The sequence below is a fragment of the Staurois parvus genome, unplaced genomic scaffold, assembly GCF_062004578.1.
Source record: "Staurois parvus isolate SC_StPar_1 unplaced genomic scaffold, SC_StPar_1.0 ptg000297l, whole genome shotgun sequence".
Taxonomy (NCBI): Eukaryota; Metazoa; Chordata; class Amphibia; order Anura; family Ranidae; genus Staurois; species Staurois parvus.
This window is the reverse complement of record NW_028318093.1, coordinates 3850028-3864623: the sequence shown is the minus strand read 5'-3', so window position 1 is coordinate 3864623 and position 14596 is coordinate 3850028. Positions and strand designations below refer to the sequence as shown.

Below are 14596 nucleotides of genomic sequence, written 5' to 3'. Positions count from 1 at the left end.
GACGTAAATTTAATTTGGGTGCATCATTGCATGACTGCGCAATTGTAGGTCAAAGTAACACAGCGCCGTAACGCAAAAAAATGGCCTGGTCAGGAAGGGGGGAAAATCCTCTGGAGGGCAAGTGGTTAATGTCAAATTTTGCATCAAAATTGGCAAAAGTGCAAATGAAACTTTTTAGTTCTGTTCCAACAGCCTTATGATGCACAATCCATGAAGAAATCAAGTGTTTTTGAATAGCATAGGTTGATTAGAAATGGGTGGGGTAATGTCCATAATGACGCAAAAAGTGGGCAGCCAAAAACGCAAAGGACAGATACAAATGTGGACAGAGTGCGAACCCTGGTACTTACAGATCGAAGATTGAGTGTGCAAATGATGGCAGAAAAATTGAACATGAACATAGAATCCGTGCAGAAGATTCTAACAGAGAATTTTGAGATTGAAAAAGATTTCTGCAAAGATGGTGCCTCAGACTATCATTTGATCTTTTGAAGAATGCAGAGGTGTTTGATAGGGATATAAGTGAGGGGAAATCTTTTGAAGCTGCAGATAGTGGAAAAAACCTGACAGGTGTTCTAATTCTTCCCTACTCTATCCAAAACTAAGAGGGGAAAAAATACTTTAGCTAGCTGTACACTTTACAATAGCATGAACACTAAATGTAGTTTTTCTTTCATTTTTTTGTTTTTTCTGGTAAGTGAGTATAGCTGTAACCATAACCGACTCCTTGGTGTATTTTCTGCTTCTGCTATCCAAACAGGGGACAGCCTACTGTATTAAAGGTTAAGTTCACTTCAAAACAAGGTGCTTTCATCCTTTTTGCCCCCTTGCCTAATCCACCCTATCCTTCCACAGAACCATACTTACCTCGCTCTGCAGACTTCTACGGAGCTGTGTCCTGAGGTCATAGATAATTGAGACAGTCCCATAAAAGTCTGAGTCTGTAATGTGCAGGCTCGGCCAGGACAGAGAATACTTAGATGGTTTTAAGCAAACAGCAGAACCGCTGCCATTGGATCCGGGTAAGTATGCTTCTGTGTAGGGGAGAGTAAGTTAGATTAGTTTAGGGGAAAGAGGCATAAAGGATAAGTGCACGTTGTTTAAAAGTGCACTTTTCCTTTAAGAATTAGTAATCTTTAACAAAGTCAGATTCAGCTCCACATACATGGCATATTAATGCATAGTGAATCATCAGACCTTGTGGCTTAATATAACAGAAGTCTTAAAGTCCAATAAGTAAAGCAGGTTCCCTAATTGAAGTAAATGGCTTTTATGAATATAAGAAAAATGGCTTTAAGTACATAGGATTTATTTTTACCAACTACCATTCTGAGTACAGCGCAGCAGCCATGCAGAGTATACATCATTATGGGTCTGACAATAAATCTAAGAGACTTATAAATCAAACTGATACACTGAGAACTCAAATGCTGACCACAGATTGGTCACTCACGGTAAAGTGCTGTATGAAGTACTGTTCCATAATGGTTTGAACAAGGGCATATGTCATACATGGAATAGTTTAAAGCGGAGCTCCAGACAAACTAATAAAAATAAAAGTCAGTAGCTACAAAAAAGTATAGCTGCTAACTTTTAAAAAAATAGCCACTCCCACGATCCATCGGTGTACTTACCACAGCCGGTTTTACTGGCCATCCTTGCTTCCTGGCACCAGCATTCTAAGTGTGTGCACCCGGCTGAGACAGCTTGTGGCTTCACAGCTGGGTGCCCACTGCACATGCACCAGTGGCACTGCGCCTTGTGAATGGTCCCATAGTCTTCTGGGACCTGTCACGTGTCGCAGAAGACTACAGGGAGGGGAGGACAACTTCCGCTTCTGATTGCCTAGGCAGTTGCAGTGAAAGTGGGAGCAGGTACCTGTCAAAATCAGGTACCCGCGCCCCTCAATCCCCATTGGAGCTTTCATATATCCTGCCAGAAGCTTGTATTTTTATATACAATATATTCTTATCTTTTGTTTTTCTGATTAAAGTGAATCAGACCCTCATAAAGCTATGTAACGAGGTGGCCATAGTGCTAGGTACAGAAAACTGTCCGTTCTCTAGGTTCAGCATACTTAAGCCTCCTTGCTTAAAGTGTTACTAAACCCACAATAGTAAAATCAGTCTGTATATGCAGTAAAGCATGCTTGTTATACTCACTGTGGAACCTAAGGGGTTAATCCTCCACATTGTGTAAAAAGGCTTTTTGATTCTGTCTTCTGTGATACTCCCCTTCTACTGCCCCCAATTCATCTGCTGATAGTACAGAGCTCTCTGAGTCACTCTGCACATGCTCAGTGTGTATTGCTAGAGAGGTGTTTTTCTTTCTTTTTCGGAGGGTGATCAGCACAGGGCAAATCAGCACTGTCTAGACAGAAGGTCGGGGGTTATGCAGCCTCATAGGACAGTCAGAGCAGGATGAAAACTCCTCCTACAAGCTTTACCAGTGCTTGGCTGGACACAGATAGAAGTCACAAGACTGATATATATTTCTGATGAGAAAAGGTATATAGTGGTTTATCATTTCATTTCCATGTTCTGTGTACTGTGAAAGACTGGATATAGTGAATGCAGGGTCCTGGGTTTAGTAAGTTAATACTTGTTGAGATATCATCCATACTCCTAGATTTACATTGTGCAAAGTAGCAGTAGAGTGTACTCCAGGAGCCAGAGCCTGCATATGTAATGAGGATATATGGATGCCCCAGTGTACATATTTAAATACAACCTATACACAGAAACAAGACCTCAAATTAATATACAGGCGTACCACGGTTTATGAACGCCTCAGTTAACGTAATTTTCGGTTTACGAATTAAAATCCATTGAAAATAATGGCTTGCTTTCCGAATTTTTTTTTCGCAATACGAACGGATTAATTTGGTTTTCAATGCATTTACAGATTTTGTTGTTTTTTGTTTTGTTTTTTTTCTTAGTCATGTCCCTATATAGTACTATGCGTTTAAAGTGCACTTTATAAAGCGTTTTGAACAGATGAAACTTTTTTTTTTACTTTTTTCTGACCTCCGGAATGGATTAATTGGTTTTCAGTGCATTTACAAATTATTTTTTAATCATGTCCCTTTATGCCTTTAAAGTGCACTTTATAAAGCGTTTTGAACAGATAAAAGACTTCTTTTTTTTTCTCTGACCTCCGGAACGGATTATTTGGTTTTCAATGCATTCCTTTGGGAAACCGCGTTTCGGCTTACAAATTTTTTGCAATACGAAAAGTCCCGCAGAGCGAATTAAATTTGTAAACCGAGGTACGCCTGTATAGCTGTATGCGCTATATAAGGACAAAATACATTTCTTGCTTACTGAAACTTAAATGCACTATTTCATATAGCATCAGACTGCTATGTCAAGGTCATAATCTCAACTGGCCAGTTACAAATCCTAGATGAGACTAAAGGATAAAGCTGGCGGTGGTAAATAACTAGCATGCTTTTCTTCTATTTGTTGCAGGTTCTGCGCGACATCCTGAAAGAGGTGCAGAGTAACATGGTGCCACGCAGCATGCTGAAGGAGTGGGCTTTACACACGTTCCCCAACGCCACCGACTACTGGACCTTCAGAAAGATGTTTACCATCCAGCTAGCTTTGATCGGCTTTGCAGAATTTGTCTTTCATTTGAACAGGCTGAATCCAGAGATGCTGCAGATTGCACAGGTGTGTGGAGTATTTGAAGAAGCGGAAAATCTTCTGCTGCTGATCAAACCACTCATGCTGAACATAACTGTACAAATCCTCCTATAATTGCATAGCAGACTTAACTGTTCCTGTTCCAGCTGCTCATCTACTCACTCCACAGTTGGATTCTTATGTTTGTGTAGTTCTTAGACAATGTTTCAGCTTAACCATTTATCCCAATGTTATAACTGCATACTGAAGAAGCAGAAAGCGCAGTAGCTCACTATACTGTTATTACAGCGACTAGAAAATGTTCTGGCAAAATCCCATATCTTGTTAGAGGATCAGTGAATGTGAATTACAAGCTAGTTTATCACAGGAATCCCAGAGAAGAATCCTGCCAACTGTCACTTTTTAAGCCTCCTTAAATAGTCTTCTGTGCAGGTAGGTTACACATTTATGATTTTTCTGAGTGGCACTTTCACATTAACTCGCTTGTTTAAAGTGGAAATAAACTGGTGGGTTGAATGGCAGCTTTTGCCTTAATGTGCAAGTATGCATATTTGATAGCGTGCTTACCTCTGGGAATGCCCTCCTCCAGCAATGCATAGTTCTGGATTCCCTCCCACCCTACACTTTTCTTACTGCCATTCCCAGTCTTCTTGCTTCGCCACACATGTTAAATTTCACATTTTAGGCCTGAAGAGTAGTTCAAAACCAGACATTATATATCTTCTGGAAGGAGAGACCATAGAGAATGAAATAGACAGTTGGCCTAATATCATGTGACATAAATAAACTGCAATTCACTATCAAACCCAAATTTCTATTAAAAAGATAAAACCACTACAGTTAATTTGGTGCATACCAACACTATATATTACCCACTTTTTTTGTAAAATATAAAAGGTGAAGTCACATCGAGTAAATAGATGGCAAACATGCCAGGCCTGAAAACTGTGTATGGCTGTGAAACAGCGACAAACTACGGTACCCAAAACTGTCCATAGGTGATGCTTTAACAGTCTTTACAGGTCATCAATTTAGAGTTAACTAATTGATAGTTCTAGAATTATTGCTCTCACTCTTGCGTGCATGGTGATCCCCTGGCCACAGCACCTAGGGGTCCTACATTTTAGTTTTATTTTCTACTCTTTGAAAGAAAAAGACCACTGAGAAACGATAGCCTTGCTTCCATCATAGGTACAGTAGTAGTAAAAGAGATAAATGGTGACAGGGAGGGTGCTCTGATCCTGTGAGCTGTTTGAAAGCGGGTGTATCCCTTCCCTCCAATCAGCTCTCACAGCTCTCCTCATTAAGCTCTGCAGAGTGTAATTTCAGTTCCCCGACCCCTATTTTGTGGAGGCTCAGACAGGTTGTATGCGTTGAATGGATGTAGAGAATCCTGCAAATAAACAGGTACAACTTATGTAGGAGGATTAGTTTCATCTTTGTGTGTCACCTGACACCAGTTAGTTCACTGGGTATATGTGAGGGTTTACAGCCAATTTTTTTTTAGTTTTTTTGTTTCAATTATTCAGAACTCAAAAATATGCAATATGTTGTACAGCGATAAACTGGTACAAAGCTGTTGACATTTAATTTTCATTTAAATATTTATCTTTTTATAGGATACCGGCAAGCTAAATGTGGCCTACTTTCGGTTCGATATCAATGATGCTACAGGAGATCTAGACGCCAACCGCCCTGTCCCATTTCGATTAACCCCAAACATTTCCGAGTTTCTCACTACAATTGGGGTGTCAGGGCCACTGACTGCTTCCATGATTGCTGTGGCTCGGTGCTTTGCACAGCCCAATTTCAAGGTATGTTGATTAGGCCACAATGGTAAATGTTTTTATACGAATAGTAATATAAAAGCTCGGGTTGGAGATTATTTTTCTACTTTTATCATTCTGGTAGTGGGTGCATTGGTGTGAAATGCATGTCACATTACAGGAGCACAATCGTAAAAGACATACACACCAGCTCCATCCACTCAAACCCATGTCCATTCAATGAATGGATCAGATTTTGCTTCTATTTTTTTAGTTTTGAGTGTGGGTATATGTATCTGTTCATATTCAGACTTTGAACAAAGACATGCTGAAGGTTCTGAACACTAACTGACCTCTCTTCACTCTGTCTTCGAATGCAAAATTATCCTTGAGATATGTGAATCCTAAAAATGCCTGCTAGTTCATGAATCAAAAAACGTATGTTGTATGCAGTAGTGGGAGCATAAAATTGACTAGTCCTGGGAGTTTCAGGATCCAAAATACATTGATGTATGAGAACAAAGGATGTCCGATCGGCTGCACTCCAAACAACCCACTTTATTGAACCAAGATAAAACCAATACAGACAGTAGAAATGCAGCGGGGGACTGGCAGGTAAACACGTTTCATGCTAAAGACGGTGCTTATTCATTATTGTGGGTACTGAATAAGCGTTATCTTTAGCGTGAAATGCGTTTACCTGCCATTCCCCCGCGGCATTTCCACTGTCTGTATTGGTTTTATCTTGGTTCAATAAAGTGGATTGCTCAGAGTGCAGCCGGTCGGACATCCTTTGTTCTCATCTATGCAGCACACCAGTTGGGCTAGCACCTACAGGAGGAGTTGTGCTTGGAGATTGGGAGTCTCTCTAGCTTGAGCAGCGGTAAACATACATTTTCTGATGTAGTTTGTTGTTCCTCTTTAGGCAATTGAAGCCCTTCCAAATGCACTTTGCCTATCTGTTTTGTGCCTTATTCATAGAGCTTGTAGTACTGCAATATAGTCACTATATTTTAACCCATTAAAGTGCACTAACTTAGATGAGACACATCTTGCGGCATCAGGATCAGTGTTATTGCATATGTGTGTGTGCATGTATGGGCACTCATGCCTATCGAAGCCTGCATACATGTGTTGCATTCTTCATGTACTTACACTTTGTCAAGGCTGTTGCAGCAATGATGAAAGGCAATGAAAATTAAACATGTAAACTCCCAGACAGTGGGCATTGTCATTTGACAGTGAATATATGACAAAGCAGTGTTGGTTTAACCACTTGCCTACCAGGCACTTATACCCCCTTCTTTACCAGGCCAATTTTCAGCTTTCGGCGCTGTCACACTTTGATTGAAAATTGCGCGGTCATGCAAGATTGTGCCCATATGAAATTTTTATATTTTTTTTCTCCCAAATAGAGCTTTCTTTTGGTGGTATTTAATCGTCACTGGGCACTTTACTTTTTGCGCTATAAACAAAAAAAGTGTAAAAAATTTGAAAAAAAAAGTTTTTGTTTCTATTATAAAATTTTTCAAACAGGTAATTTTTCTCCTTCACTGATGTGCGTTGATGAGGCAGCACTAATGAGGTGGCATGGATAGGCGGCACTAATGAGGTGGCATGGATAGGCAGCACTAATAAGGTGTCACTGATAGGCGGCACTGATAACTGCTGGGCATTGAATGGCGGCACTGCTAGGCATTGACTGGCGCAACAGCTGGGCACTGACTGGCAGCACTGCTGGGCTGCAGTGATGGGCACTGGTGGGGTGGCACTGCTGGCACAGGTAGGTGGCACTGCTGGGTGGCACAGGTGGGTGCACTGCTGGACACAGGAGGCTGCACTGCTGGGTGCAGGTGGGTGGCACTGCTGGGCACCGATCATAAGGGCACTGATCATCAGTGCCAATCCCTGCTCTGACAACTGCCGGTTCTCGGCAGTACTTTCCTCACAGTGCATCCGAGAACCGGCAATTGCATTTCCCGGTGATCAGCGTGTCATTGGACATGGCTGATCATGTGGTAAAAGGCTGCTGTGATTGGCCTTTTACAACATCACGTGATCAGCTGTGTCCGTAGGACACAGCGATCACGGAGATCGCCGGGGTGTGCAGGAGAGCGCGTTCTGGGAGGACGTCATATGACGCCCTCCCAGAACTGGCCAGCCGCAGTGTAGCCGCCATTCGGCTATCTGCGGTTGGCAAGTAGTTAATGATACTTAAAAAAAAAAAAAAAAAAAATCCTCCTACTCCTTTACTGCACATGGGCAGAGAACTCCCTCCTACAAAATGCCAAAGAACTTTGTAAGCAAGAATAAAAATAAGAAAGATCATTCTACTCAGCAGTGAAATGGTTAAGCATGCATAAAACATTTAAAACATTTTTTGTGTAACTTTGGGAATGGTTAGAGCCTCTGTCTGGTCTTTATAGAGACGTCTCACTGCCCTGGGCACAGACACAGCTTTGTTCCCAATGATTCCCAGTGATCTTAAACCAGAGAAAGCCAAGACAACCTATTTATTCTGCTTGTCTAGTTTATAGATCCGTTCATTTTCATGTCTTGCTTGCAAAAGTAGTGAGAGTCATCTAAAGAGAACCTGCTGTTAGAGGCTATACCAAAATTATGCTTTAGTAATTCTTATTCCATAGAGCTTCTCTAAAGAAATGAAACAATATTCTGCTATATCAGCACAGTCAATTTTTTTTAATTAAAGCAGATTGCCACAGACATCATCTGTCAGCATTATACGGTGGTTTCCTATTTCTTGTTGAATTAATTTTTATTAAAAGGGAAAAGGTTAAATGTAGCCATTGGAAACGATCTTGTTTCAGCCAAAGACTCCCATCTGCTGGAATGAGGCATGCTGAAAAATTCTACTCATAGAAGATTTGACTTCATCCAATTCACAGAACCACTCAGTCCTACCAACTGCTTATATTTATTGCCAACATCATGGTTGCTGATTTCCAAAAGCGCAATGTAATTTAGAAGCAACTACTGATACAGAATTACTTGAGCAGGTTATACATTTATTGTGCATAACAGACCTGTGTCCATTCATCTACAGGCAACTGCTGCTGTTTGATAAAGCTGGCACCCCTCAGTGCACTCATGCCCTAGGAACCCGAGAACAGATTACTTCTGCTGTGCAAATATTGACTGCAACTAGGAAGTTGGTACTTGACCGTTCCAACGGCAGCCCCCATTTTGCTTATTGAATACCCTCATTGCATTGATGGAGCAAAAGAGTAAAGGGGAAGGGGGTAGAGCCAGGCTCCATTTTCCTGTCTAAAGTTTTTGTACAGCAATCTGAAATACAACTGAGGGATATGTGCTTTTACAACTGAGCACCTGCATTTACTACGTAGTTTACATTGGTTGACATGAGTATTGGCAGCAGCATTGCACGTTGTGTAAAAGAAATCGATCAAAGACCATTAATCACAGAGAGCCAGTGATTGTCAGTCTCTACTATGTCCCTCCAGTGCTCACTGGAGCACTGGGCTGTGGAACGGACGGGAGTGCCTGGCTTAGACTCTCAGTGGCTTGCATCCCAGGCATCTGGGTGGATTCTGACTGTAATATCAGGATATTTCCAGAGCCTGGACCTGCTAAGTCACATCAGCCAACAGCAGACTTTACTGTGCTGACAGCTGAAAATGGGTCACAGGAGTGCAAAAGGAACTGCACTTCTGTAACCCGTAGGAGAAGTATTACCAAAATGGCTTTGTCCATACTTCTCCTTAAAAGTTAACAAGTACTTGGATAAATATGCAGCCTGCCATTGTTGACATGAAAGATACTAGTTACCTGTTAGCCTGCTTTTAAAGGACAACTTACACACATGTTCAGGATGTAACATGTTACTGTAGGACCAATTCCTCCCCCCCCCCCTTCCCAATTCCAACCTTTTTCAAAAAAATGCGGCCGTGCTGGGCTCCATTCGCCTGGTCACGCCATTCATTCACAGAGTTCTGTAAATGGGAAACAAACTACAACTCCCGACTGGAGTTTTCGGTGAACTACCACAGTGCTCAACAGCTGTCAACAGTTCATTGATTTTTTTCTGTCAGTGTAAACCTGCCTGCCCATACGATGTACAGGCAGATTAAACTGACAGTCTGCTGGAGTCCTGCATGGCACCTATAATCTGTTGATCGCTGGTGCTATGCTTTCCAGGCTCCTAAAATATAAAATAGTAAATGCACATTTTTTTTTACCTGCAAAAAGATGAAGGTGAACTTATCCTTTAACACTGTGGGGGGGATTTACTAAAACTGGTGTACTTAGAAGCTGGTGAAGCTGTGCATGGTAGTTAATCAGCATCTAACTTCAGTTTGTTCAATTAAGCTTTGGCAACAAAACCTGGAAGCTGATTGTTTTCTGTGCAGAGCTGCACCAGATTTTGCACTGTCCAGTTTTAGTAAATCCCCCTTTGTCACCAACATGGAGCAAGCATGCAGAACCTCTGTCAGAACTTCCAATATGTACACTTGTACTGAATTGGTGACTTATAAAGAGTTTTGATGCTATTGGAATCAGGTGCAGGGTTCCTTGGAAAATGAGTGTCCAGGTTAGCGTAGACTGTGTTTTGGTTAACCCTTTGAGGATCTTAAGATTTTGGAACGCCAAAAGAATCAATTTTTTTGTTTTAAAAGTTCGTACACTTCAGTTGCTGTAACTAAGCCATTTCATGAAATAATTGGCAAAAAGCTAGATCCATAACATCAATACCATGGGACATATATATAGCATGATATAGGGATCCTGTTTTAGCGTGAAAAAAGAAAATAAATATATGTGCGTGATGATACTGACAAGGTAAAGATGGAAAACAGATGTGCAACCCCTGAACACTGTGCACATATATATATATATATATATATACATATATATATATATATATATATATATATATATATATATATATATAAAGTCCAGTGATCCTGTATCAATATTCTCCACTCAAAACAGAGTCCATGGACTGTATGTGGACCCGCACGCCACCACGTGCAATCCAAAACCAGCTGAAATGGCCTCTCACCTCCTCCCTGCGACCCTGCAGGGCCACAGAGCTTTAACAGATCCCCACTGAATCAAAATATGCTTCCTCTTGAATGGATGGCTTCTTTAGTGTATCCCCAGTATGCAGCTTCCACCTCTCCTATGATATCCTCCAAGGTTTAGCTGAGCAGAGTGGACCCCAGCTCAAACCCCATTAGGAAAAAGGAAGCAAAAAGACATCCTCCATAGTGTAAAACCGTTTAATATAAATGCCAGAAGGTAAATGTATAGTACACTCACATTTGCCAGATGAAATACAGGCTGTTTCCCATACCATGGGTGTAAGCGTGTGTCTGAAGGGTGTACCAAGATGGCGCCGCGCCGGAAGTGCGTCACCACGTGTTGCGTCACGTGACCCCGTGACTTCCTCAGGACTAACGTGATTGGTCTGTAGCACTCCCTTAAATAGGCCAGCCTTTCCTCCAATCGTGACCCGCTGGGAGTGGTCACGGCGGCCATGTTATTGTAGCCCGACGATCTCCTACTTACAAATAGCCTAAATGGGTATATATAGATGTATACACCACAGGCTTATGCTCTAGCACTCAAAATTATGCCAGACCCAATATTACATGTAATGGTGAGTAATTATGATATACTGAATCCACAGACTAATGTGTAAAACCAAATAAGTAAAAAAGTCATAAATCTATAAATCTATATGTAAAAATAGCCTCCTGAGATAAACTTTAATAAGGAGGTAAATACAAGTGCAGAATCAAATCTAAGAAAACAAAATATATATATATATAAATAATAAAATATATATATATGGAAAATAAATATATAAAGAGTGGATCACAAAAAACCGCCGCTCACCTCTTAAAGAGATAAATGATGACAAAAATCATTAAAAATACCACCTCTAGACATACGCTGATCACCCTTCACATGACTACATGAAATACCAAAGGAACATAAAAAATACAAATAAAATAGATAAAAAAATGTAAATAGCCAGAAACACATATAATACTCAAAATACAACACAGGAAAATTAATGATCACTAATAAAGCAATTTAAATCAAAATCAATATTAAGCCCTTTGGGCGTGTGTGTATCTAAAATAAAAATCCACTTTGACTCTGCCTGACTTAATGCTCTGATCTTATGGCTTCCTCTCCAGTGCCTATGGTACTTCTCAATTCCCCAAAATACCAAACTAGAGGGATCTTTATTATGATGTTGTGCGAAATGCCTTGAGACGCTATGCTTAGGAAAACCTTTGCGAATATTTTGAACATGTTCTCTCAATCTGACCCATAATGGTCTTTTCGTCCGGCCAAAGGGAGTGCTACAGACCAATCACGTTAGTCCTGAGGAAGTCACGGGGTCACGTGACGCAACGCGTCGACGGCAACACGTGGTGACGCACTTCCGGCGCGGCGCCATCTTGGTACACCCTTCAGACACACGCTTACACCCATGGTATGGGAAACAGCCTGTATTTCATCTGGCAAATGTGAGTGTACTATACATTTACCTTCTGGCATTTATATTAAACGGTTTTACACTATGGAGGATGTCTTTTTGCTTCCTTTTTCCTAATGGGGTTTGAGCTGGGGTCCACTCTGCTCAGCTAAACCTCGGAGGATATCATAGGAGAGGTGGAAGCTGCATACTGGGGATACACTAAAGAAGCCATCCATTCAAGAGGAAGCATATTTTGATTCAGTGGGGATCTGTTAAAGCTCTGTGGCCCTGCAGGGTCGCAGGGAGGAGGTGAGAGGCCATTTCAGCTGGTTTTGGATTGCACGTGGTGGTGTGCGGGTCCACATACAGTCCATGGACTCTGTTTTGAGTGGAGAATATTGATACAGGATCACTGGACTTTATATATATATATATATATGTGCACTGTGTTCAGGGGTTGCACATCTGTTTTCCATCTTTACCTTGTCAGTATCATCACGCACATATATTTATTTTCTTTTTTCATGCTAAAACAGGATCCCTATATCATGCTATATATATGTCCCATGGTACTGATGTTATAGTTGTGTGTTTTTAGCGCTACATCATTTTCTAGTTTTTTCTGCATTTTATTTGATCTTGGGGTATTGGATCAGATGTTGGCAGCTTCACACGTATATTTATCATTTTTTACATAGGAGCGCAAGCAGATTCCATATAGCAAAAAGCTAGATCCATTTGTTGTTTGTTGATAAGAACTAATATTTTGACTCAAACCAAAAAAAAAAAAAAAGAGTTTTAAGTTCTTAATCAGATGATACACGCAATTAAAAACATGGGACAAATACGTCCCTTGGTCCTCAAAGGGTTAACAAAGAAAACACTATTCCAGTGCAGCTTTCCTTACAGCTAATCAGCTTTTCTCCTCCCTCAACTGCTCGTTTCTTATCTAAATATAATAATACATTCTCTCCTTTTCATCAGGTTGATGGCATCCTAAAAACTGTACTGCGAGATGAAATAATCGCCTGGCACAAGAAGACACAAGAGGACACTTCTTCTCCGCTATCACCAGCTGGGCAACCTGAGAACATGGACAGCCAGCAGCTCGTGTCATTGGTCCAGAAAGCCGTCACGGCCATTATGTCACGACTGCACAACTTGGCTCAGTTCGATGGTGGAGAGAGCAAAGTCAACACACTAGTGGCTGCTGCCAACAGCCTGGACAACTTGTGTCGTATGGACCCTGCATGGCACCCATGGTTATAAGGGAGTTTAGATGTATTTAAATTAAACTATCTGTTCCTAAGCTAACACAACGGTACTCAATCATGCTGTGCTATGAGGGTTGTTTTCAAGCTGTGAAGGATTTTTTTTTTTTTGTTTAACTATGGTAGATGTGCCATATAAAAGAGATATCCATAGGCTTTATAAACTAGACTTGCAATACTACCTTCACCACTGCTGACTGTTCCTGAACAACTGAAAGATTCTGGGTAGATTATACGCAATTACAAGACGTGATGGGCTTTTGAAGGGGTAAGCTGTTGGCCTCTATGGAAGCTAATCATGTTTACAGAACATTTCTGCCTGTTGTCATTAAGTGGTATGCTTTTTTACAAAGAGAATATTGATTTTCCTCAAGTTCAAACACATTTCAAAGCATTTAAAATAGCAGCTCTAGTGGATGAAAAACACAAAGGGACCCTGTACAGACATATAATGATTTTCTTCCTTTGTTATTGTGTTGTAGCTTTATATGAACTAGAAAAAAAGAAAGGAGATGTAATATTTTATACTTTTTAAAACTGGCACGTCTACAATGCTGTATCGGTTTTAGGCCAACATGGCTTTCATATGTTCTTTCTACAAAGACTGTTAAATACAGGCAGGTGTTAATTTTTTTTCCCAAATGTTAAGTTGGAGTGGGCTGTACAAAATATATCATGTATAGGTCTTTCTTTGTTACATAAAGTTCTTGAACAAAGCTGTACACTTCGAGCAATGGGGATGATCCATGGAAACTGGGGCAAAGGAAACAGAAAGAGAACTCTTGGGCATAGCAGCCAGCCAGGTTGTTATTGCAATGGAAACACGACATGGTTGTTGTGGACAACAGCTCCACCTTAGCTCCAGTTTTCCCGAATCAGCTCTGCTAAGCCTCCCATGGAGGAGCAAAGCCATCAGTTGTGAATGTACATTTATATCTGAAGAGCCACCGCTGGACCATATGCAGTAATAATGCAGGGCCGTGGTGGACAAATGTGGAAAAAGGTTATTTTTTGTGTTGCTTTATTTGAGAAGTTACTTTGTCAGATGATTGTATACCTTTGTAATTTTTAAGGAATGGCTATGCTTCTGTCATTCTTCGCTACAAGCTGTTTTATAAATGCTCAGTATTATGAGGACTGGTTCTTAAAAGTATTTGTACATCCATTTTCAAAATAAATATTTTGGAAAAGGCTTTGTGCCACTTGTATTGTTCAGTTATTTTTGATGTGTGTTTTTTTTTTGTTTGCACCTGTTTTGGGGGTGAAATAGTAAGACATTTTGGAAACTGTGTAAAAACTAGACCAATAGAAAATTCCTTATTATTCACTTTGTTCAAGTACATATGGATGGTAACCACCTCCCATCTTGCCTATAGTAAAAAGGCAGCTGGGTGGGAGCACCATTATTCCAGTTGAACGTCATATGACGTCCTCCCA

General features: G+C 40.7%; 1 protein-coding gene across 3 annotated transcripts in view; it reads left to right on the top strand.

Annotated features, from left to right (window-relative positions):
* TRRAP (transformation/transcription domain associated protein) overlaps window positions 1-14352 on the top strand; it is a 236450-nt gene extending 222098 nt beyond the window's left edge. For all 3 annotated transcript variants that reach the window (XM_089682734.1, XM_089682733.1, XM_089682735.1), the window contains 3 exons: window positions 3471-3674; window positions 5267-5461; window positions 12873-14352. In XM_089682734.1, coding sequence (XP_089538860.1) covers window positions 3471-3674; window positions 5267-5461; window positions 12873-13157 — 684 coding nt within the window. In that variant the 3' untranslated portion in view covers window positions 13158-14352. The remainder of the gene's footprint in view (window positions 1-3470; window positions 3675-5266; window positions 5462-12872) is intronic.
* The last annotated feature ends 244 nt before the right edge of the window (window positions 14353-14596 follow it).